The 24,502-nt window shown below is 54.8% G+C and overlaps 3 protein-coding genes and 1 long non-coding RNA gene across 4 annotated transcripts; 3 read left to right on the plus strand and 1 right to left on the minus strand.

Moving 5' to 3' along the window:
• Positions 1-1,531: 1,531 nt before the first annotated feature.
• Positions 1,532-4,024, plus strand: HOXA11 (homeobox A11). The gene is made up of 2 exons (XM_052639105.1): positions 1,532-2,258; positions 3,686-4,024. The coding sequence occupies exons 1-2, from the start codon at positions 1,532-1,534 to the stop codon at positions 3,916-3,918; spliced, it is 960 nt and encodes a 319-aa protein (XP_052495065.1). The 3' UTR covers positions 3,919-4,024.
• Positions 4,025-12,638: 8,614 nt separating this feature from the next.
• On the plus strand, positions 12,639-16,338 carry HOXA10 (homeobox A10). Its single transcript, XM_052639057.1, has 2 exons — positions 12,639-13,611; positions 14,813-16,338. Exons 1-2 carry the CDS (start codon positions 12,639-12,641, stop codon positions 15,085-15,087), a joined length of 1,248 nt encoding a protein of 415 aa, XP_052495017.1. The 3' UTR covers positions 15,088-16,338.
• Positions 15,053-17,996, minus strand: LOC128046874 (uncharacterized). The gene is made up of 2 exons (XR_008199275.1): positions 17,196-17,996; positions 15,053-15,836 (listed from the first exon to the last, which is right to left on the minus strand). It is a non-coding gene; the product is annotated as an uncharacterized LOC128046874 (long non-coding RNA).
• Positions 17,997-21,336: 3,340 nt separating this feature from the next.
• Positions 21,337-24,502, plus strand: HOXA9 (homeobox A9). Its single transcript, XM_052639061.1, has 2 exons — positions 21,337-22,056; positions 23,146-24,502. Exons 1-2 carry the CDS (start codon positions 21,477-21,479, stop codon positions 23,382-23,384), a joined length of 819 nt encoding a protein of 272 aa, XP_052495021.1. The 5' UTR covers positions 21,337-21,476; the 3' UTR covers positions 23,385-24,502.

Genomic DNA, 24,502 nt, shown 5'->3' on the forward strand with positions numbered 1-24,502 from the left:
TGGCTGCGCTATGCCCTCTTCTTCTGCTTCTCCCGAATATTGTTCATTCAGTCCTGAAGGATGGCAAGCAGTTTTCACCATCTCAAGTTTCTGTCTTTCCTCTTCCCAAGAAAATCTAGACTCATCCTAGCCGCCATGACCTCTGTATCTTTAGTTCAGACCTAGCCTTTTCAAAGCGTTCTTTTCATCCAAGGTGCTGGGAGTTTCGGAAGGACATCTCTTTTCTTTGGCATTGTGTCCCTTCCGTGGGATAAGTAGCAGGAAAGGCCTCGGTCCTTTTGAGTTTCTGCCCTGCACATCCCTGGCCCTCAAGCTTTGCAGAGGAAAGGAGCCGGGTTACCTCTTTCTCGGCCACGGCTCCCGGGCCCTCGCCCCCTGCTCATTTCCCCCCACTCTCCCTGCAGGTCTTGAGCTCAGATGTGGGCTCCGGGAAGCTGCAGCATACCCAGGAGTAGTCTCCTCGGATGTCAGCGCCTGTGAAGCCGCCCAAGGCTCGCCTCAACCGCATGGTTTCCCGAGTCCTCAGCTCCGGAAGACCCGGCGGGCGGATCAGTGCGCAGCGGCGCAGCCCCCGCGTCTCTGGCTCTGTTGAGTCCCTCCGAACCCCGGCAGACAGCGAGAAGGAGCGGGTTTCTCCAAGGGCAGGGCGTGGGGGTGAGGAGGCCGGCAGGGAGAATGAAAGGGAGGTGGATCCCGGGTGAGACGAAGGCCCTTCCGGGACCTGCGGATCCCTGACAAACCGCGGGGGAAGCCGCCCTGGTTGTTGGTGGTTTAGGGACGGAAGGCACTAAAGCGCTTCGGAAGTGACCATGAATGCGAGCGTGTAATCAAGTCACCGTGCAAATCGGGCAAGCCACGAGGCAGTCACATCCACGGCTGCGAACCCTGGCCCCGAAGGGGGTCCAGCCAAGATCGGAGGCAGAGGTGGTTTCCAGAGCAAGCCTGTGGGAGGGGGACAGCGCAGAAGGAGGTGCGAACACGAGCCTCCAGGTGGATAGATTCCAAGACCACGCACGGGCCACGCAGCGACGAGCTCCCACCCGGCCACCCCCAGCCTGTGGCATCCCTCACCCGGGGAGAGGTGGGTGGCAGTTGAGCTCTCTCACCGCCCTCGGCGCACTCAAGGGCCAGCACCGTGCAGCTGAGCACAAGCAATTGGCACGGGGTAGCACCCAGCCTCGCCGCGCGCCGGGAGGCCCCCCAGCCAACATGAGTTACACCGGCGATTACGTGCTTTCGGTGAGAACACCGAGTGACGATCTGTTGCTTCCCCTGAGGTGGCTACAAAGAAAGGAAGCCGGGGAGGGAGGGGGGAAAAAAGGAAAGGAAAAAAAAAAAAAAAAGGACTCGCTCGCAGCTTGTCAATTTCAACATCGGGTCACATGACCAGCACCTCCCTGCTAAGGATGGGGATAGATTTCCACGTCAGCTTACGTCTCCAAATTTCTACTTCACGGATCCGCTTCAAAGAGGCAGCTGCAGTGGAGAATCATGTTAAGCTCGGCTACTGCGGAGAGCCCAAGGTAGCCCAATGATGGATTTTGATGAGCGTGGTCCCTGCTCCTCTAACATGTATTTGCCAAGTTGTACTTACTACGTCTCGGGTCCAGATTTCTCCAGCCTCCCTTCTTTTCTACCCCAGACCCCGTCTTCGCGCCCAATGACATACTCCTACTCTTCCAACCTGCCCCAGGTCCAACCCGTGCGCGAAGTGACCTTCAGAGAATACGCCATTGAGCCCGCCACTAAATGGCACCCCCGCGGCAATCTGGCCCACTGCTACTCCGCGGAGGAGCTCGTGCACAGAGACTGCCTGCAGGCGCCCAGCGCGGCCGGCGTGCCTGGCGACGTGCTGGCCAAGAGCTCGGCCAACGTCTACCACCACCCCACCCCCGCTGTCTCGTCCAATTTCTATAGCACCGTGGGCAGGAACGGCGTCCTGCCGCAGGCTTTCGACCAGTTTTTCGAGACGGCCTACGGCACCCCGGAAAACCTCGCCTCCTCCGACTACCCCGGGGACAAGAGCGCCGAGAAGGGGCCCCCGGCGGCCGCGGCGACCTCCGCGGCGGCGGCGGCGGCGGCGGCGGCGGCAGCGGCCACGGGCACGCCGGCAACTTCAAGTTCGGACAGCGGCGCCGGCGGCTGCCGGGAGGCGGCGGCGGCGGCGGCGGAGGAAAAGGAGCGGCGGCGGCGCCCCGAGAGCAGCAGCAGCCCCGAGTCGTCTTCCGGCCACACTGAGGACAAGGCCGGCGGCTCCAGTACGTATAAAAGGCAGCGCGCCCTGCGCTTTATGAAAGGGGAGTTGGAAATCTAGCGCAGCACCGCTGTTAAATTTTTATATGCTGTTTTATAAGCATATAAGGTTTATGAAGGGCCTTTAGGTTTCCCCCCAACAAAACTTTGTTATAAAAGGCGGGATCACGTGGCGAGTGCTGAAATTGGCCGTGAAATACCCACCGGCCAAGGCATGCCTGCAAAAAAAAAAAAAAGAAAGAAAAGAAAACACAAAAAACCTCCCTTTTCCCCTTTTTTTCCCTTCTCGGCTCCCAAGCCTAGCAGCTCGACCCCGCTCGGGGCCAGCTCGGGGCTGGGGAGCCGGAGGTGGGCGCCTGTAAATTCTCCTTGCAAGGGTTCGGGAGCCTTTGATAGCGAGGTAATCCGGAGATTTTTATAAAAGCCATGTGTTGCGCCGGGACTCCAGTCCCGGCCGGGATTCAAAGGCATCGCTGTTTAACGATGGCGCTAGGAGCGTGTTTAACAGATAAAATAGCCCGCTTAGCTCGAGCAATATATTAAAAGAAACAAATTAACCCAAAGTTGGCCTTTTTGTCCAAAGGAAGCCATTTTCCTTGGGCGCAGTGGCAATTACGTGTGCTGCCTTCTGTCCGACTGCATGTTACAATTGTTATTCAATCTGTCAAAAGCGGGTTTTTTCTTTACTTCTGGTGGCGTTTTATTGAAAGGGGTGCAAGTCGAGCCTGCCCGTAGCTCTGGGAAACCCCTCTGTCCTCCAGCCTATCGGGGACAGCACCCCAGCCCTGCCAGAGCACCAGGATGGCTGGGTGGCCTTGGTCCTTAGGGAAGGCCCGGGGTAGGGGGCTTCCGCTACCCCCTCCCCAACCCGCGGAAGCCAGGGGCCTGGCCGGGGAGGCAGGAGCTGATGGCCAGGACTTAAGCTGACAAAGACCCGGCAGCTGCCCCCAGATGTTAACGAGGGCCGAATCCCGCCGTAGCCGGTAAAGTCTGGGGCTGGGGCCGCCTTTACTGCCTCGGGACTCGGCCGCCCAGGTGCTGGAAGGTGAAATGGTCGTGGGCGGCTGTTTGTTTAGTCTGGCCGGGCTGGAGGCAGCCGGCACCCCCCACTCGCTGCTTTGAAAGCGGTTTCCGCGGCACTAACTCGCCTGTTGCGGTGAGGAACCCTCCTTTCTGCTCCGGAGCAGAGTAAGCAGCTTCCCTGGGGGCCTATCTAAGGAGCTCGCTTTTATCCGGAGCTGAGCCTCCTCCCGCAGCCTTTCCCCCAGCCGGCAGTAAGAGCCTGAAGGCAGGGACCTAGTGGGGGGACCTTGCTTGGGCTTGGGGCAGGGCTTCCATTCCCTGAGGCCAGCCCTTTCCCTTCACTTGGAGCTCTGGGATGGATTGCAACCGTCACACCTGGCTCACTCCCTGCCTCTTTCGGCCTTCACAGGTGGCCAGCGAACCCGAAAGAAGCGCTGCCCCTACACCAAGTACCAGATCCGGGAGCTAGAGCGCGAGTTCTTCTTCAGTGTGTACATCAACAAAGAGAAACGTCTTCAACTATCCCGCATGCTCAACCTCACTGACCGCCAGGTCAAAATCTGGTTTCAGAACAGAAGAATGAAGGAAAAAAAAATTAACAGAGACCGTTTACAGTACTACTCGGCCAATCCGCTTCTCTAAAGGCTCCAGCCAGCTGGACCTGGGTGGGGGGCTTCATACACAGGAGATTATATGCAGATTTTGCCCTTGACAAGGTCAAGGCACGTGGTGACTTTTCAAGAAAGGAGATGTGCAAGAGAGGAAAGGCAATACACGGAGACAGCCTGGAAGGAGGCCGCCCGGTGGTGGTTAAGATTTCTAATGATAGTTGGATTCAGAGAGTTGTGGCACCAACAACGAGAATGAATGGTTTGGGGCCTCTGGTGGTTCACCTTTGGAGAGTGCTAGAGCTATGGGCTGGGTGTGGTCTCCATCAGGGACTGGGCCCCCTTCCCAGCCCCCCAGGGAAAATGATCCCAACCCAGGACCCTCCACATGGAGCCTGGTCACCTCTAGGACCCCTGTGTCAAGATCGCCAAAGCCAATTCAGTTTGGGAAAAGGAGAAGAAGGAAAGGGGAGGATTCCTAGATGTCTGGATTGGGGCTGCTTTCCAAAGCTAATGTGAAAGATGACTGGATTAAGAGGTCGATGCAAGGTGGGAGAGAGCTGTTGATCCTTGAGGGGAAAACTAATCTACCATCCCAGGTGGCATCACGGGCTCTCTACTCTTCCTAGCCACTCACCGAACTGTCCTAGGCCTGAGCTTCTAGCAGTTGACTGCCTTCTGCAACCCACCTAGTTTTTCCTACCGACGAGGGTCTTCGTCTGGCCTGCCACTTTAGGCCTAAAGCCTGGTGGCAGAGCAGACCATTCCCTGAGGTAGAAGACATCAAAAAACCTAGAGGCTGCACCCAGGCCGCTGGCCCCCGGATCCCTGCAGGAAATGCCTGTGGAGTGCGGCAATTTGGCAAAGTCTATGCCACACTTAATTCAAGCTTGGATTTGCTCAGTGAAGCAGTGGGCCTGGCCAACAGTCCACATCTATAAGGGGCTTGAGTCTCCCAAACACCCAGTTTCCATGCCGCACTCTGCCCTTCGCCACCCCAGAACTGAGCTTGGAAGCTTTCGGTGACCTTCCAAGAGCTCAAGAGTGATTTGGAATTATTTTAAAAGATAAATATTATATTATATATATATATTTCCCTGCAAGAACCAAAGTGAATTTTAAAAGATGCAATGTAGAGGGGGGAAAAAAGATGATGAAGAGAATATTTAAAGGCTCTATCTGTTTACAGTGTTCCACAGTTAAACTCACTCACTGCTAAAAATATTTGAATGTATGCTTCATACAGGGATGGTGTTCAAAAGACTTGTAAATAAAGGAACCATAACCTATTTTGTTTGAATACTTTTTTTTTTTTTTTTTTTGCCATTAGTTGATTGCCTTTGGGGTATTGGAGGGGATGGGAAGGGTGTTGGGAATGGTCTTTTTAATTTTTTGCAATATTTGAAAAGCATTAGGGAGATACTCTGAGGTAGTTCAGCCAGTCAGGGTCTGGGGACCTCAGCTGAGAAAGGTAGACACCCTCCCATTAAATCTCCTCTGCCTCCCCATGTGAAGGAGCGTCTGGTGGCTCTGCATGTAAAGGGAGTAATGCCCTGTCCTCCGTTCTAGCCCACTGCGTAAGTCGCACCATGTATATAGGCGATGGGGCACAAGGAAAATAAAGACTGTGGAAACTTGAGTATTGGGTCCTGGTGTGACATTCCTCTCCCTACTCGCCTTTTACTGCCAAATGTTACCCCCACCCCCCCACCCCCAGCACCACTATCTCCTTAGGAAAGAGGCAAGTTACGAGGCCCCTGAGGAGGTGGGGAGGTGGCTTATTCAGGGTTTAACTCCATTAGAAGCCAGGCTTAGGAAGTCAAGGTGAATGGCCAGGTCCTTTGGGGAAGTGGGGGTCTCAAGAATGAATGGGGTATCCCAGGGCCTGGAATATGGGGCTTCATCCCCTCAGACTGACCTAGCCCTGAGAGAAAGCCTTGGGACTTGAGGTGGCCAATGGGTCTGATCCCAGGCTGGGCTCACTCATCTCCAGACTAGAAGGTCTGAAGTGGAAACACTCTAGGGTGCCCTGGGGAGCCCTTCAGCAAGGGGGAGACTGGTCTGGGTACAAAGAGCAGACTCACAGGAGTATCTAAGGGCGCTTTCTCCCCAGCTCTCAGTTGAGGCTGCCTTTTCCCTTTGGGGAAAGAAAGATGCTGGTTTTCTTTGTTTCCTGCCTTTGAACTTCTGCCTTAAATTTGGACATCACCCATAACCTTGAGGGGCAGGGTGAAAGGCCAGTGCCTTTTGTTTGTCCACCCCACCCCCACCCCCACCCCCCACCCCCCACCCCCCACCCCCCACCCTCCATCCTCCACCCTCCACCCTCCACCCCACCCATCCCCACTGCCCCCCACCCCCCACCCCCACCCCACCCCACCCCACCCCACCCATCCCCACTGCCCCCCACCCCACCCCACCCCACCCCACCCCACCCTATCCCATTCTCTCTCCCTAGCCACCCAGGCAGCATCAGAGAGAGCAGCAGAGGGGATGGAATTTGGAGAGAGGCCCCAGACCCCAGACCCCAGACCCCCGCTTTGTTTATTTGTTTGTGTGTTTGTCTAACTGGCGCGACTGGGGAAATCAAGCTCAAAGGGAAATGGGACAGACCCCCGAGATGAATGTCTAGGTTGATAGACACACAGAGGTGAACAAGGACTCTCCTGCGGGGCAGGGAGGGAGCGGACAGGGAAGCCCAGGATTTAAGGAGAGACTTCCTTTGGGACGGTTAAAGATTAACCAAAGTCTCACAAGTTGCTAGGGAGAGTCTAGCCAGGAGGACTGTTCGAAGGCGGGCGGCGGCGAGCGGGCGCGGGTTTGATTTTTGAGCCCTATAAAAGCCCATCCTCCGATGGCTGTGACAATGTGGTCGTAAACCCGTCCGGGGCCGGCCAATTTGCATATTTGGAATGCGCCGCTATAAACCCGGCTGGGGTTTTGCAGCAATTTCTTAGATGTAAAAATGAGATCTCTTTAGCAGCGGGCTGGGCACATTCTCTCGTTCTTGTCTCTGCCTTGAGCCTGCTCTCCTCTCCCGGCTGCGGGCTGGAGTTCGGGCCGGGTCTAGGCGCTCGGCCGCCACGAGATGGCGCACTTCCGATCAATGTCAAAGCCGCCGGGGAGCGGGGAACCCCAGCGCGATTCTTGGCCTTTGTTTGCTTCTGATACTAAGAGCAGCACGTTACCTTATTTCACTTGTCCCGCTCTCCTCCGTATCAAAAAAAAGGGGGCTCACCTTCAAGAAGTGGTTGGTGTTGTAATTTAAAGCAACGCGCCTTCTCTAGGCCTCGCAGGCGTCGCGGCGCGGAGAAGCCAGCTGTCCCTTGGCAGTGATTTCGGAAATGTGTCAAGGTAAGAGGCCCCAAGTTTAGCAATTTCAATCCGGCTGGGGCGGGAGCGGGGCCGGGGCCGGGTGTCTGAGCAGGGCTGGGGAAAGTGGCTGGGTGTGTGAGCTCGGGGGTGACGCTATAGGCGCTCAACCCACCCCACCCCCCTTCTCCCAACGCTCCCTAAGGTTGGAAAGCAGGGGAGGCCCCACTGGAGAAGCTGACGGTTTTAACTCTCTGCGCCAGCATTTCACCTGAGGCGATCTTTAGATTTTGTAGAAATACTCAGAACGGGATGTACCAGGGATGGGGAACATCTTCCTGGCTGTGCTGGCATACCGGCTTATGGTGGTTTAAAAAAAAAAAAAAGGAGATGGCGGGACTGGGGAAAGCAGAGTTTCTCCTCTAAACAATGAAGTGGTCAGCGACTGTGGTCACTGGGGCGGGCTTATTCCCTGGGGCAGAAGTCAGGGAAGTAGCTGATTTCCTACTAGGTGCGTTCTCTAGGTTTGCCCAACAGACTGGAGGTAACCTTTGTTTCAAAAAAGGCCAATTAGGAGAAGTCGCATTATATTTTTGAGGCTGCCAGAGAAACCTGTGTTGCTTATTTGGATTGTACCGCTATAAACCTGGCTGGAGGTTTGCAGCAATTTTCTTAGATGTAAAAATGAGATATTTTGCATATTTTGCGAATGTGCAAAAATTGTATTGGTAAATACATTTTCCCAAGGCTGGAAGTGGGAATAAACTCTGATCAAACAATCTCTCCATCAGAGTTGTCATAAAACAAGTTTAAAATAATCATGTCACTTACATTTCGGAAGCCAAACTCAAATTCCCTCTTTTTCTATATTTAAATTTTTTATTCCAGTGTGTTTTCATTAGTTTCTTGAAATGGTTATTTTCTTTTTACAAATATACCATGCATGGGTTAGTGGGGTGGGAGGAATCTCAGAGAAAGTAGATGCTGCCGTGTATGAGTGTATAATTTTGCCGATCACAGTCACCAGTCTTTGTTGAGTATGGTCTCTCAAACTCTGCCAGAATAAAGCAAGGAGTGGGCGCCCACACAGTGCTCTTTGCAGCCTGAGCCTTGCCTAATATCGTTTCCAGGCCAGAGGCAGTTTATGATGGACAAAACTGAGGATACTGCAATTGAGGGGTGTATGTGAGGCATGTAGGAAAAAAGTCTCCAACACTTCCCCCATCAGGAGAGAAGGGCCAGTTCAGTGGTTGGATTTAGAAAAAACTTTTAAGCAGGTTGTTTAGGGATAAGTTGTTTAGGGATAGGTTGTTTAGGGATAGGTTTTTGATTCTAAGAAGACACATCAAATACTGTATCCCTGAAAATGCTGACATTCTTAAAGACGAATGGGAGAATCAGGTCTTTGCTCCTTCCAAAATTTAAACTATGCAGTAAATACATGAATTGAAAAAGTCCAGAATTTTTGTTAAAGCCGAATATGTCAAAGTAGCATTTATTTTCCCTCTCCGGGGCTGCATCTCCACTCCACAGCTGATCAGATAACACTGCGCCCAGAAAGCGCTGAGAGCAACCTCCAGATACGAATTGTTTACTGGCTATCTCAATCTCAGTACCTGGTATTCTTTGTAAGATTTTTTTAAATAATATCAGTTTATTATTTCTCGTAGTTTGCAAGGGCCTACTCAGGAGAGGGAATGCACTTTCTGTAAACTGCAGGGTAATTCTCAACAGAGGGCTTATTTCACTAGCCTGGCATTTACTTCAGCTCCATAGCTGAATGGGGTGTAATCAACCAGGTAGAAATGAGCAATATTTACTCCTAAATAAAATGTGGGCCCCGGGCAACTGCACAGGCCTGGTTGAAGCAGGCAGACACTAGAGAGTTTTAGGTCAAAGGCATTCTGACCACCAAGAGAGAAATTTGGCAGCTGGGAAAGAGGAGGAAAGAGAGAAAAAGGAGGCAAATGGACGAGAGGGAGAGAATATCCAGAGGCCGACCATTGAATTGCTTTTCTTAATTTCTTGGGGGTGGGGAACCCTGGGAAAGCTGAGATGATCAATAAATGGAATATTTTATTGAGGAAGGTAACACCTCGGTGTTACAGTCTGGGGAGTGTGGAGCCTTGGGGGCAGTCGGGGATGCTGGGAGCTCCGAGACTAACTGAGAAGGCAGCAGGCATTTGACCTGAGCTTCTGCTGTGTGGATATCTTCTTGTCCAAATCAGCGGGGTAAGCCAATCTGTGTCCCAAGTGCACCCATAGGCTCTCCATTCACTCTCGCTCTCGGCTCAGCAGTAGAGGCAGAGTGGCCGACCTGGGCCAGAGAGAAGATCCCACACTGGCTTACTTATTGTTTTGTTTTGTTTTTTTTCCCCCCAAGCAAGAAACAGCACAACTCAACATCCCATTTGGCTTATTAGAAGCGGGGAAAAGATGCTAGGGAGAAACATCCAACTCTCCCCAAAGGTCAGTGAAGACTCAAGTGCCAATGCCATGGTCTGTGAGCTCACAGCCGGCTTTCCGCCTTCTCTGCTCTTCAGCTGCGGTGGCCTTCTCATAAGACAGGACACCAAAATGATTATTTGTAACCTTGGTTGGAGTGTGCATGCTCTTGGATCCCATTCAGCCTAGAAGGCCATTTGGCCACCCTACAGAGCTCTGACTAGACAGGGCCCGAGCGCCTAGCCGGGAACCCAGCTTGTCTTACAAGTCAAACTAGCAGGGCTACTGAATTCCCACAAGGAAAAGGCTTTGGTGGTGGGGAGGGGGATGTCTGTGAATTCCCTGGAAATGACTGGGTCAAATTGTGGGAATGCACAGATTTGCATTTTTCACAGGGTAAGAGTCGAAACATGGCCTTAGATTTACCAAAGGGGGTCCAACTTTCAAAAATATTAAGAAAGACAAGTTTAGATCATTGTCTTTCACTTTATTTTATTTAGCCTCCACTATCTCAAGCATTTTTCTCCTGTGGCCACTGGCCCTTCTGAACCTGTGGCCTGGGAAGATGCTTTTTGCATAATTTTAACTGAAAAGCACCCAGTCCTGGCCCACTTGCCTGCTGGGGCTCATTCTTCTCTAGGGACCCTCTCCGATGCTCAGAACCTACTTCCCCCTGGGCAGAAATTTCCTGATAGGCATGAACTGTACTAAAGGGCAAAGCCCCCTTCTCAGCCAGTCCTTGGCTTTGTGGCATTTCCCAGTAGCACTGCTGAACACAACAGTCCCAGTCAGTTTCACTCTCCTGACAAGCTGGGTAAGGACCAAGCCCATCTGGGGAAAGGTCCTAGGCTGCCTTACTCTGAAACTTCTGGTCCTCAAGTTCGTTGACCTCGTGGGCCTAGCCTGATGAAAATTTGCCTTGGCCTTGTGCGTTTGAGACGTTTGAGCAATACGGAGAGCGAAGGACATTTCTTGATCTCGGCACCGATCCCTTACTTGATTCGGCGGCGATGCTACTGCCGCCTCAAGATCCTGTCGAATTGGAGCGAGTTGGCGCTCTCCTTTCCTACCTCTCTCTCTTTCCTCTCTCTCTGTCCTCTCCTCTTTTCCTTTCTTTCTCTTTCTGTTCCTCTCTTCTCTACCCCAGAGGCCCAGTCCGCGGAGTCGGTCTCCCCGGGGCGCAGAGGTAGAAGTGGCTGGAGCGCAGCGCAAGCAGTGGCGCGGCCTCCGGGTGCTGCGCGCCGAGCGGAGCAGCCGCTGCCGGCAGAGACCGCAACTGCGTGCTTACATCTCAGAAGCCAGCGCCGGGGCTCTGCCGCCTGCTCTCCCGTACGCTCTCTCTGGGTCCTCTCAGGCTCGGCTTCTTCCTCCGACTGGGTTCATACTGGGAAGAACAAGGCTAAGTGCCTGGCAAATCACTCGGGATGCAAGGGTCTTTCCCCGCCGCCGCCCGCCGAGGCCTGAGCGGTCTGCTTCCCGGGATGCCGGCGTCAAGCCCGCTGCAGGGGCCGGAGCTGGCGGAGCGGGCAGGCCTGGGGCATCCTGGAGAGCTCTAGCCCTAGCCCGCAGGCCCGGGACAAGGCAGCGACCTCCTGGGCTCCCTGGATCCGGCCGGAAAAGGCCGCGTTTCCTGAGACAAGTATGAGGCCCACACTTGAGGGGTAGCGCCCTGAGCCGGCCCTTTCCAGTTCACCAAGAGCGCGTTCCCTACGACCAGGGAAGGAGGAGGCCTGGGTGTCTGTTGAGCAAAGGGCCTGGCCTCCGAACGTGCCTATAACTGGGCCACAAGCCCAACAAGGCCTCACAGGGAACGGATTTCCTCACCGCGGGCCTCGTTAAAATGCTCACACCAGGGGCGTGAGGGCTGCCCCATCCGTGGGTTTGGAGGGGAGGGGGGAAGAGGGGAGGGGACAGAGGCAGGAGTGTGGTGACACTGGTTCTTGTAGCCTCCGCGTGCGAATGCCAAGGCTAAAGGGAGAATTCGAGAATTGGGTGGCAGAGGTGTTCGTTGGCCTACCCCACCCAAGTTTCCCCCTCCAGGTCTTCCCCTCTGGGTAAGCCAAAGACCCTCAAGATCAACACTGCTTTCACTTCCCCCCAAAAGGCGTATGAGCTTGGAGGCTGCAAGGGTGATGTGGCTGTGGGGTGCCTGGACCTGGCTCTGGCCTTGGAGTAAGGGTGGGGAAGTCTTTCAGCCAAAGCTGTCAGTCGCCTCGACCCCCCCACTGATGCCAGCCCACCAAGGTTCACCAGCAGGAGCTGCAGAGAAGGCAAGCCAGGTGAGCACACCATAGGCAAAGATCCTAACTGGATCAACCCACTGGCGGAGGAGTGGAGCGGGTTTGGGGCTGAGAGGCCAGGGCACTGCATTTTGGGGAAAGTTCGGTGAGCGATGCTAGAAAGAAGTGGCTATTGCCAGCTTCCAATCTCCTCTGGATTTCGGAAACTTTGAAAATCCTGGTGATTTTAGGACTATGTCCCCCACATTGGGATAGAGCTCCGGGTCTGGGGCTGAATGGGAAGAACTTGGGGCACTGAGGCCCCCCTTAGTGTTTTGAGAGTGCACCCAAGTCTGGTGGCTGATTCGAAAAATTTAAACAGGGAGCCCCCAAAGAGGGCCGGGGTGCGCACCATAAACACCCCACTTGTTAACTGCATGGGGCCCAGGGGCCCTTCAAACAGACCCCAAAGGAGGGCGCGCGTCCGGGCATGGGCGGAGCGAGCCCAGGGGCCAGGCCCCCCACCAGCCACGTTGGGGCAGCCCCCGTCGCTTCTGGCCTTTGGGTTGAGGTATCGGGTGTGCGTCTTGCGGCCCATCAATACAGATTACATATTTATATCAATCGCGGGCTTGGAGGGCGCCCTCGGAGAGCGGCCCCGCGCCTACGAAACCAAACTGGGAGTGGTCGCGCGGAAACTCTGGCTCAGGATTGGCTGCGGGCGCCCGCCGCGGTGCGGGGGGATTGCTAATCGTATTCAGCATGTTTTGCACAAGAAATGTCAGCCAGAAAGGGCTATCTGCTCCCTTCGCCAAATTATCCCACAACAATGTCATGCTCGGAGAGCCCCGCCGCGAACTCTTTTTTGGTCGACTCGCTCATCAGCTCCGGCAGAGGCGAGGCTGGCGGTGGTGGCAGCGGCGCTGGGGGTGGCGGCGGCGGCGGCGGCGGCGGCTACTACGCCCACGGCGGGGTCTACCTGCCGTCCGCCGCCGACCTGCCCTATGGGCTGCAGAGCTGCGGGATCTTCCCGGCTCTGGGAGGCAAGCGCAATGAGGCGGCGTCGCCGGGCGGCGGTGGTGGCAGCGGGGGCCTGGGTCCCGGGGCGCACGGCTATGCGCCGGCGCCTATAGACCTGTGGCTGGAAGCGCCCAGGTCGTGCCGTATGGAGCAGCCCGAAGGGCCGCCGCCGCAGCAGCAGCCCCAGCCGCCGCCCCCACCGCAACCACCCCAGCCCCCGCCGCAGGCCACCTCGTGCTCTTTCGCGCAGAACATCAAAGAGGAGAGCTCCTACTGCCTCTACGACTCGGCTGACAAATGCCCCAAAGGCTCGTCCGCCGCTGCCGAGCTGGCCCCCTTCCCGCGGGGCCCGCCGCCCGACGGCTGCACCCTGGGTACCTCCAGCGGGGTGCCAGTGCCCGGCTACTTCCGCCTCTCTCAGGCCTATGGCACCGCCAAGGGCTACGGCGGCGGCGGTGGCGGCGCGCCGCAGCTCGGCGCCGGCCCGTTCCCCGCTCAGCCCCCGGGGCGCGGCTTCGACCCGCCACCCGCGCTCGCCTCCAGTTCGGTGGATGCAGCCCGGAAGGAGCGAGCCCTCGATTCGCCGCCGCCCCCCACGCTGGCTTGCGGTGGCGGCGGCGGCGGGGGCTCGCAGGGCGACGAGGAGGCGCACGCGTCGTCCTCGGCCGCGGAGGAGCTCTCCCCGGCCCCTTCCGAGAGCAGCAAAGCCTCGCCCGAGAAGGACTCCCTGGGTAAGCAGGGCGCGCTGAAGGGCTCCGCAGTCAGGCGGGCTGGCAGACAGGCAGACCCAGAGCAGGGAAGGAGCAGAGAGCCAGGAGTCCGCACAGCAGCCGGCCGGCCTTGGCCCGAGCTTCAGGCAGGCTGACCTTGTGAACTTGCTTTTTTAATATTTGGGCGTGGGGGCTCAGTAAAAAATTCATGTCCCGGCTTAGCGCCCCACACTCAGACGTTCTTTGCTCTCGCCTCCCCTCACTCCGACTGGAGCCGAGGACACCGGCGAGCAACTCCCCGCTTGTGCATGCCCTTCTCCGTGCCCCGGGGCACCCAAAACCGAGTCTGGGCCCAGCCTGCGAGGCGCGGCCCACGCGGGGGGGAGGGGGAGGGAGGGAAAGTGGCTCGCCCGCAGATAGCGCGGATGTTTGTAAGGCATCCAAAATAAGCAGCCGCCAGCACCAATAAATAAGCCCATTAAGCGGCGAAGTTCGAGTTTACGATCCCCCTTGCTTTTTTCAAACTTGCTTGAGGGGCGGGAATCCTCGTTGCGGGGAGAAGAAAAGACAGATCCGTCCCGGACGCCTGGGCCCTGATCTGAGAGTCAGAGAGGGGTCATTTCTCTTCCCCTGGAACTCGAAACCGCCCAGACTGCACGTCCCTGGCTCCTGGAGAGACGTGAGGGAGGGCCCTTGACCCCAATCAGTTTTTTGTGCCTTCTCTAGCTCCCAGCTATGCCCTTCTCCTCTCCTCAACAGGCCTTGGGTAACCACGGGGCTGGAGTGAGACACAGCCACGTTGCCCGCCCCCCCTTCCAAGTGGGCACCCCTGTCCCCCTAGCCTGGGGGTTGCAGGAAATGCTTGTCTGCCTTGGGGCGAGAGGCAAAAAAAAGGCGTAAAGTTCAAGATATACAGCCTGCCCTCCCAGTCCGTTCCTTCTGCAAGCACATGGCAGCTTTGTGCTAAAACAGGTGTTTGGGGGGAAAAGTGGAGGAAAATGTAAGAGAGTAGGTGTAGATGGGAGGCCCACTCGATTTTACACATGACTTTTGGAGGAACTGCTCTCCCTCGGCAAACTAAAAGGGGCGGAGGGGGGAGGGATAACTCTCTCTGGGTGACTTAGGGCATCCCTCATACTGTAGAGACGACCCGAATTCCCCCTTGCGTGCACCCCGCATGGCCTCGATTTAACCTTCCCCTCTTTATTCTCTCAAATGCCAGGCAATTCCAAAGGCGAAAACGCAGCCAACTGGCTCACTGCAAAGAGCGGCCGGAAGAAGCGCTGCCCCTACACCAAGCACCAGACGCTGGAGCTGGAGAAGGAGTTTCTGTTCAACATGTACCTTACTCGAGAGCGGCGCCTAGAGATCAGCCGCAGCGTCCACCTCACGGACAGACAAGTTAAAATCTGGTTTCAGAACCGCAGGATGAAACTGAAGAAAATGAACCGAGAAAACCGGATCCGGGAGCTCACAGCCAACTTTAATTTTTCCTGATGAAGCTCCAGGCAATGTGGTTCTTTTCGCGTCCAGAGACCCGTTCTCCTCCCTCTTGTCTTCGGCTCTGCCCAGGAACTCGCACCTGTGCCGGAGTCCCCCATTCTTCCCTCCCACACTCGCCATCTCGCTGGCCGTTACATCTGTGCAGGGCTGGTTTGTTCTGACTTTTTGTTTCTTTGTCTGCTTGGTGCTGGTTTATTTGTTGTTTTCTGGGGGAAAAAGCCATATCGCGCTAAAATTCTATAGAGAGATGCTGTCTTAAGTGTCAAGTGGTGACGGGGATGGTGTGCTGTCTCGGGGTTCCACTGCTTGAAATGGCCTCTGTCCTCCGAGTGCAGCTGGTTTCCTGCGGGGCCAGCGACCTAGCCGGAAGGCGGAGGTCCCATTGTAGGCAGCTGAGGTGTCTGGCCTGAGGTCAATGGTGCAAGGAGCCGCCACCGGGCTTGCCTGCCTGGAGTGCAGGGCTGTGTTTAATCAGGGGGCACAGGCCCTTGGCTTTCTTTTCTCTTTTTTTCCTTGGCAAAGAGAAGGGCTTGCAGAAATGTACATGCAGGTTGGCAAAAGGGTTTGACTTTGGCTGATTGGTAAAATTGAGAAAGATTCATTTTTCCTTCCCCTGTAAGATAGCTCAGCTTTAAAATAAGAAGAAATGACCAGGAGAAGGAAACGTCTCTTCCAGTTTGTGTAAGGTCTTGCATTGAGGGACTAAATTATTTCAGTTACTTTGAATTTCCATGTCCTTCTGGCTGTAGATAAATAATAGAATGTAGTTTTGTTTATACATGCAGATTTAGTGCATTTTTTGTCATTAAATAATTGTTACCACTGGTAACATAAGACAAGCACACCATGATTCTCCCTCCTCTGCAGAGGTTTCCCCCGCCCCGTTCCCCCACTTTTCTTTCCAAAATTCACAGAAGCCGAGGAGGGCTGGAGCAAGCGGAATAGACTAGAGAAGGGAGACATTGCTGGGTTTCCTTTATACTGTGAAGTTACATGCATAAAAGGGTCAAACCTGTAGGTGCAGAAAAAGAAAAAACTATAAAATACAAATCTGTATAAATGTCTATTATGAAAAATTGCCAATCTTGTTTTATGCAAATGCATTCTATCATTATTATAAATGTTAGTTCTAGCTCTATTTACTTCTAATCTTAAATCAGAATAAATTAATATTGTAATGCTGCTGTGCGTGGAAAAAAAGATGATGTTTATGTTCTTATAGAAGAATAAAAGCTGTGGAATGAAGCTTTTTAACTTTACCTCTTTTTTTGACTTCTTATCTTCACCTTCCACTTTATCCCGTCCACCGTTTTTACAACAGGAGGACTAGCCCGCGCCCCCTGCAATTACTTTAGGCATCTATTTAAATATTACCTAGACGGTCGTAATTTGTCTGGGCCCTATAGCCCTGGTGCCGTAAGGTTTGTCGGCTTTTGTTCAGTTTTATGACTTGCTAGTATATCTGGATTGTGGCTGTCTTGGACCAGTGGTTTCAGTTGAGAGGGGAGCTGCATAGACAGAGGAAGCCAAACAGGATTTGTTTCGGGAGCCCCCTGGGAGGTTCGCAGAGGCTGGCTATTTCGTGGGTCTCTTGGTCCTCGATGACCCCCAGCCTCGGATTCCGGGGAGCAGGATGGGCCCACAGCGGGTCACTAGCGTCCGAGGCAGCGGTTAGGTAGACCGCGGTGGGGCTGCATGGGTCCTCCCGCCCCCAGCACGGCCTCCCCCACCTGGTCGCCCTCGGCGGGGCCACGCGTTTCCTGCTCGCGGGAGGCGGGGGGTGGGGGGGCGCGACAGCAGGGGGGAGGGGGCGCGGGAGCGCGCGCCCCGGCTGGCTGGCTGGCGGGGAGGGAGAGAGGGGGAGAGCGAGTGGCGGGGAGCGAGCGCGGGAAGCCGAGGCCAGACAGGGAGCCGAGCTCCGAGCTGTCCCTGGCGCATGCGAATCGCCCTGGGCTGCCGCCGCTCGGCGCCGCGCCGCCTCGCTGAGCTGCAAGATTTGGGAAACAAGCGCGCACGCTGCTCGTTCCCTCCTCTCTTCTGGCTTTCTCTCCTTTTTCCGTTTTCCTCTCTCCTTTACCTTCCTTCTCCCAGGTTTACCTTACCGGGGCCGGTGGCTTCTTCCTCCGCGATGCCTTAACGGCAGCCCCGGGGACACTCAGCGGCAGCGGCGGGCGCAGGTTGGCGAGGGGCCAGGCCCGATCGCAGGGTTCTCACTTGGCGGCGGTGGTGGCGGCGGCAGTAACGGCGGCGGCGGCGGCGGGCGAGGCAGCTCCAAGCGGGCAGCAACAGAACTGGTCGGTGATTTAGGTAGTTTCCTGTTGTTGGGATCCACCTTTCTCTCGACAGCATGACACTGCCTTCATTACTTCAGTTGAAATCGTCTCCAGGTACCTGTGCGCGCGGAGGCCGGGCCGGTCCGGGCGGGGCATCCAACCCCTGGTCGTGCCAGGCCTGCGGTGGCAACCTCGGCTTATCCCGCATAGGAGTCTGGATCCTGCCTCCTCAACGCTCTGCCAGGCTGCCGGCCTCATCCCCCTCCCACCCCGCTACCTGGCCTGGAGCAGGTACGGTCAGGTTACCTGCTCCTTCGCAGACGCCAGGGGCGTGGTAGGAATTCTGAGCCCCGGGCCATTCAAGGTCAGGGGCGCACGCTTCTGTCCTGGGCCTCTCCAGCTGCCGGCCTGCGCCTGGCCAGGGACTCTGCCATTCTCCTGCCATTCACCTCCAGCCCACTCTGGGGTACCAGATGAGGAAAGATCGTTTTGCCAGTGGAGATTCAGCCTAAACTAGGAAGCGGACAGGGCTGACAGGGGCTGGGATACTGGCCTTGTCACTTACCCTTCTCTCTGTAAACCTCTGTCTACTCCCAAGAGCTGCCTTTGACTCTTTCCTCCTTCTTTCCTTCCCTCCTTCCTTCCTCTGTTTTTCTTGTTTACTCCTTCCTTTTTTCTTCCGTTCCAGTTTTCTTTCTTTTTGTCTCCTCCCCAACTATTCCTTTGGGAGGAACCCGGGGGAGAGATACAGGGCTTGTTTGGGGAGAGCGGGGTGGGGGGTGTCTTATTTTTCCATGCGCGTTCAAGCAGAGGTGGGAATCTGCTGAGGAAGAGCTGGAGGGGCGCAGCTGTCTAGGGCTGTGGATCTCGGCCTGGTGTGCCGTGGCCCAGGCAAGGCCTCGGTTATGATCACGACCGGATGGCGGCGGCCTGGCGTTCCTACTCCGCGGGTCCTGAACGGCAGCCTAGGCGATCTGATTGGGGGGAATTCACGTCGTTTTGTGTGCCCATTCCGAGGGCAAGAAGGCCTTCGCTGACTTCATTGGGGAGATGAGGCTGAGTCCTGGGCACAGCCAGGCTCGGTGGAACGACACGCAGGGAACTGCCACAAAGCTTCCTCTGAATTCCCGGCCTGCTGGTCCAGGCTCCGGCGTTAATCGCGATAAGGGAGCCCCGGTAGGGCAAAGATTGGTTGTTTGCTTGTCAGTAGTTTCTATTAGGGTCAGAGGATGTTAGATATGACATCCTTGTGGGGACAGTACTAGAGAAGGGAACCGTTCCAGTGCCAGTGTGTTTCATATAATAGGGGAAAGGTGGCCTAAATTCTAGACGCTGTGTCTGCATTCCAAGTTGTAGTCCACGGTTTGAAGCCAGTGAGGCCATTCTCATTACCGGGAACTGAAAACAATTTCCACCCCTGGGAATCCAACACGCCTAGGGGCCTTCAGGCGCAAGCACACGGAACAGTGCTTCCCTTCCCAGCTCCAGCAGCCCAGAAACTATTTTCACTGCCCAGCCTGCCCTCCTGTTATCGGAGAGGCTGTCACAGGATATTCTCCTCAATTCCTCTCTGCCATTTTTCAGGACTTGAGTAGTGGATTCGTTTTGGAGGCCAAGGTTTTGGAACTCTCAGGCTAGAAAAGGCAGTTTGTAATTACACCCATTTATTGTTTCTTTATGCACACATAATCTCTTTCACCTCCAAAATAAAAGCAAACACAAAAGCCTGAATATTCTCTCCCCAAACCTGTAGGCTAAATAGGAATAATATTTAGTTTTGTGATTTCCCCCTTTTCCTGGCACCAGTAAGGACTGTTTAATTCTCAACACCGGATAATTATTTAGAAGCCATTCTATTTGGAAAGTCTAAGGTTATTTAAAGAAACATAGCCTGTTTTATTTTAAACATATTTTAGTAACAATAATTGGTGTCTTCTCTGGTTACCAAAAAAAAAAAAAAAGGAAAAGGCAACCAGGCGTGTCCAGCCTGTTTGCATACAATTACAATTAGGAGTGAAGGTTTCCTCCAGAGTTAATTTTTCTTAATGAAAATCTAAGGGGTCGATATTTAGGACACCCTGGGCTGCGGTGGGGGTGGGGATACGGCGGAGGAATTTACAAGGAAAGGAAAATATTAGGGAGGAGGGGGCTGAGGCGGCCTGGACCGGCCACGTCGGAGTTCATTGTGTCGGCCACTTCCCTCTTCCGGCGCGAGCAAAGGAAGGGGCACCCAGTGGCTCTCTGCGCGGCTCCGCAGCCTCATTCTCTGGGAGAGCCTGGCATTTGCGGGTTTTCGCCTGGGACAGGGATGTATCCGGGTTTGGGGGATTACTGGAACTGTTGGGGAGGATGAAGGAAAAACAGAAGATGGAAGCGACCGATGCCGCCGGCGCGCCCTCCCCGCCAGGGAAGAGGGCTAATGAGAAACACACTCTTGCAGGCACAATGTTCACACGTGAATTTAATTACCCCTTTTTAGGAGTCGCCTCTTTCTGTTCAGATTGGGGGTAGGTTTTGTTTTGTTTTGTTCCCCAATTAACATACAGGCCGAGGTCTTTTACCTCTGGAAGACGCTAAGGAGTAAGAAATACCTTCCTCAATTTGGCCAAGCTAAGAAATAGAATTAAAAGTCAATGCCCTGTGCCCCTCCCTGTTTTAATTTCTAGCCCTGGACTTGATCTGCAGCCTGAGTTTTGGGCCTTGTAACTGCCGAGCCGTGGGTCGGGTGGGTAACCTAGGCGGGTCCGGGATAGTCGTCAGAAAGGAAGGAGCCCAGGACTCATACGGGGGCCCAGAGGCTAACCGCTCCGGTGACGGCTTCCCAGCTACTAGAGCCAAGGGGTCTCTTAGGCGGAGCTGCTTTTTCGCCAGCAAACTCGCCTTTCATTGATCCTGCTTCGTGTTTTTTCGCAGTTCGGGTTCAGGGAATGCGACGAGGCTTGCAGAGCTCAGCATTAGGGCCTCCAAGGTCGGCACACACAGCTGGGACGCCTATTGGGTCCGTCCGGGGTGTGGATAGCGATTCCGGCGGACCGCGAGCGGGGCGCGCTGGTCATGCGTGTACGCGGGGATGGAGCCGAGCGCGCGGCGCGGCACAATCAGGTCCTCAAATCCGTGGCCCCAGGGTAGACTGGCCACTCTCTCCCTGGCCGCTCCTTGGTGGGGCCCTCGCTGGAAGCTCAGCAGCGATTTGGGGAGCTGCCCGGGCGCCCTGCGCTCCAGTCGGGCAGATGCCGGAGGGGAGTTCACAATTGGTGCTGGCTTCTCGGTGGCCTGTCCCTGTCCAGCGCGCTCCGGCAGAGGTGGTGGTGGCTCAGTCTGGGATGGATACTGCGTTGAATTTGACTTCTCTCGACCAGCCCCGGGTAAACTCGCATCTCTAGGGACCGCAAGGATTATTTACAGGGAGCTCGCCAACCAAACACAACAGTCTAATTTAACCTTTCCAAGTCCTCGTAAATTTTTACAGCTGCGAGTCACGAGGAGCCAAACGAATCTGTTGGTCGTTCCCAACTTCCCACCAGCCTGTGTGGCTTCTGAACAATAACTCCTTATGAAATATCATAAATATAGATTTAAATACAGTAGAGCGAGAATGCGATTTGGCTGCCTTTTTATGGCTTCAATTATTGTCTAATTTTATGTGAGGGGCTCTGCTGGCCGCACTCGCGCGCGGGACCCGCGTCTTGCTGATGGCGTGATTAATTGTGATATAAAATAGTCCGCTTAAGAAGTGTGTGTCTGGAGGTGGCGGGGTGGGGGGGAGGGAGTACAGAGGCAAGGCCAGATTTGATCTTTTAATCTTCGTTGGCCACAATTAAAACAAACCCGATCGCGGAGCGCCACGATCCCTTTGCATAAAAACATATGGCTTTTGCTATAAAAATTATGACTGCAAAACACCGGGCCATTAATAGCGTGCGGAGTGATTTACGCGTTATTGTTCTGCTGGGCGGGCACGTGATGCGCGCGGCCAATGGGGGCGCGGGCGCCGGCAACTTATTAGGTGACTGTACTCCCCCCCTCTGGTGCCACCAAGTTGTTACATGAAATCTGCAGTTTCATAATTTCCGCGGGTCGGGCCTGGCCGGCCAGGCGCGGGGCACGGAGATGGCCACCACCGGGGCCCTTGGCAACTACTACGTGGACTCATTTCTGCTGGGCGCCGATGCCGCGGATGAGCTGGGCGCGGGCCGCTACGCGCCGGGAGCCTTGGGCCAGCCCCCCAGGCAGGCCGCGGCGCTGGCCGAGCACCCCGACTTCAGCCCTTGCAGCTTCCAGTCCAAGGCGGCTGTGTTTGGCGCCTCGTGGAACCCGGTGCACGCGGCGGGCGCCAACACGGTGCCCGCGGCCGTGTATCATCACCACCACCACCACCCCTACGTGCACCCCCAGGCGCCCGTGGCGGCGGCGGCGCCGGACGGCAGGTACATGCGCTCCTGGCTGGAGCCCACGCCCGGCGCGCTCTCCTTCGCGGGCTTGCCCTCCAGCCGGCCTTATGGCATTAAACCTGAACCGCTGTCGGCCAGAAGGGGTGACTGTCCCACGCTTGACACTCACACTTTGTCCCTGACTGACTATGCTTGTGGTTCTCCTCCAGTTGATAGAGAAAAACAGCCCAGCGAAGGCGCCTTCTCCGAAAACAATCCTGAGAATGAGAGCGGCGGAGACAAGCCCCCCATCGATCCCAGTAAGTGTCTCCTCCTTCCAGGCCGGCCACCGCCTCCACGCCGGCCACCCGGATCTGCCGGCCCTCCAGCTTTCTCCGGAGCCTGAATTCGCCTTCGCTGGGAGCCTCCTGAGCAAAGGCCGGGAGCCAGAAGTTGCTGTTTGGGAAGCCTCCTCGGATGGGGCCCCCCAAGTCCAGAAAGCAGTGACAAGTCGGCCTGCCGGGCTTCGGGGGAGGGGAGGCGGCGGCTGCCTAGAGAGGGGGCGGGGCAGGCGCTGCGGGACGAGCCGAGACCTGGTGACCCTCTCCTTGGCTTGCCCGGGACCAAGACAGAGATACTCTGGGCGAGATTCTTCGAAAGCGACGCGTCAGAGAAAGCCTTTTGTGCGGCTAGATTGTCCGGGACCGGCGGTAGCAACTGCAGCCCGGACAGCCTGACCCGGGACTCTGGGGAAGACGGCCGATTCTCTCCACTTCTTGCTTCAGCCAGTGGCGGCGTAAACCCTGCCTAAGATGCGGCTGCAGGCTACCGGGACGCGAGAGTCCCCGTGCCAGATTTTTCAAATAAACTGGAGAAGTGATCTACGGCCTTGGGGTGCCTAGGGGCGCCATACCGGCCTGGCCAGCTCCCACAGCCTTCCAGGGAGGTCAAAATAAGGAATGGGGAGAGTAGATGGAAAGGTGGGAAGGAAAGAGAATCAGTGAGAGGGAGAATAGAATATTAAGCTTGCTAAGGAACACATGGCAGCGTGGTTTCCTCCTGTGTGGCAAGAAAGAGATCTGTTTGCAAATTTCACTTCTTACACAACGTGTGGAGAGTGGGAGGAAACAGAGGAGGGGAAAGGAGGACAGAGGAGGAGAAAGAAGGGTCTGGGTGGGATGGGGGGTGGTGGGAGCCGAGGTTTACCCGCGTGCAATTGTAAGTGACCGTCCCTGCGTCTGTCTGCCAGGGTTCCATTGTATCCGAGGCTCGGCTGCCTTCCCTAACCAGTTCAGCAGCGTCCTGCACTTTTGGCTGAAGACCCCAGGACTTTTCCTAGCCCCCAGCGGAGGGGGGTGGGTGTGCTTATTCACCTCCTAAATCCCCCAATCTCTGTCCCCCACCCGCAGGTAACCCGGCTGCCAACTGGCTCCACGCTCGCTCCACGCGGAAGAAACGCTGCCCCTATACAAAACACCAAACGCTGGAACTGGAGAAGGAATTTCTGTTCAACATGTACCTCACCCGGGACCGCAGGTACGAGGTGGCCCGACTGCTCAACCTTACGGAGAGGCAGGTCAAGATCTGGTTCCAGAACCGCAGGATGAAAATGAAGAAAATCAACAAGGACCGAGCGAAAGACGAGTGATGCGACTCGAGTTCATTTAGAAAAGAGAGAGTGAGCTAGAGAGAAAGAATTGCCCATCCCCTTCTCCTACCCCCATCCCACCCCACCCCACCCCAGCCTCCACCTAGGCCTCCAACAAGGCGGTTGGATACTCCAGGCCTCATGTCCTAGGCAAACCCTGTTCAGGCTGGTTCCTTGGCCTGCCACTTTGATGGAGGAGGTATTGTAAGCTTTCCATTTTCTATAAGATTAAAAAAAAAAAAAAAGGCGGGGGCATTAGCACTGATGGTTCTATGTGCTAGCTTGTATATATTAAAAAAAAAAAATCTACCTGTTCCTGACTTACACAAAAAAAACTACCTTTTTATAATGCACAACTATTGACGGCGGGCTGTATAGTTTTTAGACTGTGTGTAGTTAATTTAATTTGCTCTTTGTGCGGCAGAGCGATCTGCTCAGATACTTGAATACTGTGTTTTATTGTGGTAATTATGTTTTGTGACTCAAACTTCTGTGATGGGTGATGCACCCGTTGTGATTGTGAAAGCTAGAATTCGATTTGAACTCAGGTTGTTTATGAGGGGAGAAAGCAGTTGCATAGAGTATAGCTCTGTAGTGGAATATGTCTTCTGTGTAACTAGGCTGTTAACCTTTGATTGTAAACTAGCTGTAAGGATTTCCCAGACATAAAATTTTAAAACAAAAAAGCATTCTCCGGGATGCATAGAGTCATGGTTTTCTCCATTTTTGAAATGCGGACATTTTAGTTTCTACATGCTCTCTAGATCTATCTTGTCCATTGTATATATATAATCCACATATTAAAGAAAAAGTAAACAAGCTTGAATATTGTTTTTGCACCAAACAGTGAGGAAATTTGGAGCTATACTACGTATGTGCAGATGGTTACTACCTATGGTTTACATTTAATTTTAATTGGGGGAAAAATGAATGCTTATTGTAATGGAGTTAATTTTATTGATAATAAATTATACACTATGAAACCGCCATTGGGCTACTGTAGATTTGTATCCTTGATGAATCTGGGGTTTCCATCAGGCTGAACGCACACTGTATATTTTGCAATAGTTACCTCAAGGCCTACTGACCAAATTGTTGTGTTGAAATGATATTTAACT

The sequence above is a fragment of the Budorcas taxicolor genome, chromosome 4 (assembly GCF_023091745.1).
Source record: "Budorcas taxicolor isolate Tak-1 chromosome 4, Takin1.1, whole genome shotgun sequence".
Classification (NCBI taxonomy): Eukaryota; Metazoa; Chordata; class Mammalia; order Artiodactyla; family Bovidae; genus Budorcas; species Budorcas taxicolor.

Excerpts from the sequence above, each read along its gene's own strand:
- HOXA10 (XM_052639057.1), top strand. The coding sequence starts at position 12,639 with ATGTCAGCCAGAAAGGGCTATCTGCTCCCTTCGCCAAATTATCCCACA. Across the intron at positions 13,612-14,812 it reads GCCCGAGAAGGACTCCCTGG|GCAATTCCAAAGGCGAAAAC; the intron begins GTAAGCAGGGCG and ends CTCAAATGCCAG.
- HOXA11 (XM_052639105.1), top strand. The coding sequence starts at position 1,532 with ATGATGGATTTTGATGAGCGTGGTCCCTGCTCCTCTAACATGTATTTG. Across the intron at positions 2,259-3,685 it reads GGACAAGGCCGGCGGCTCCA|GTGGCCAGCGAACCCGAAAG; the intron begins GTACGTATAAAA and ends CGGCCTTCACAG.
- HOXA9 (XM_052639061.1), top strand. The coding sequence starts at position 21,477 with ATGGCCACCACCGGGGCCCTTGGCAACTACTACGTGGACTCATTTCTG. Across the intron at positions 22,057-23,145 it reads CAAGCCCCCCATCGATCCCA|GTAACCCGGCTGCCAACTGG; the intron begins GTAAGTGTCTCC and ends CCCCACCCGCAG.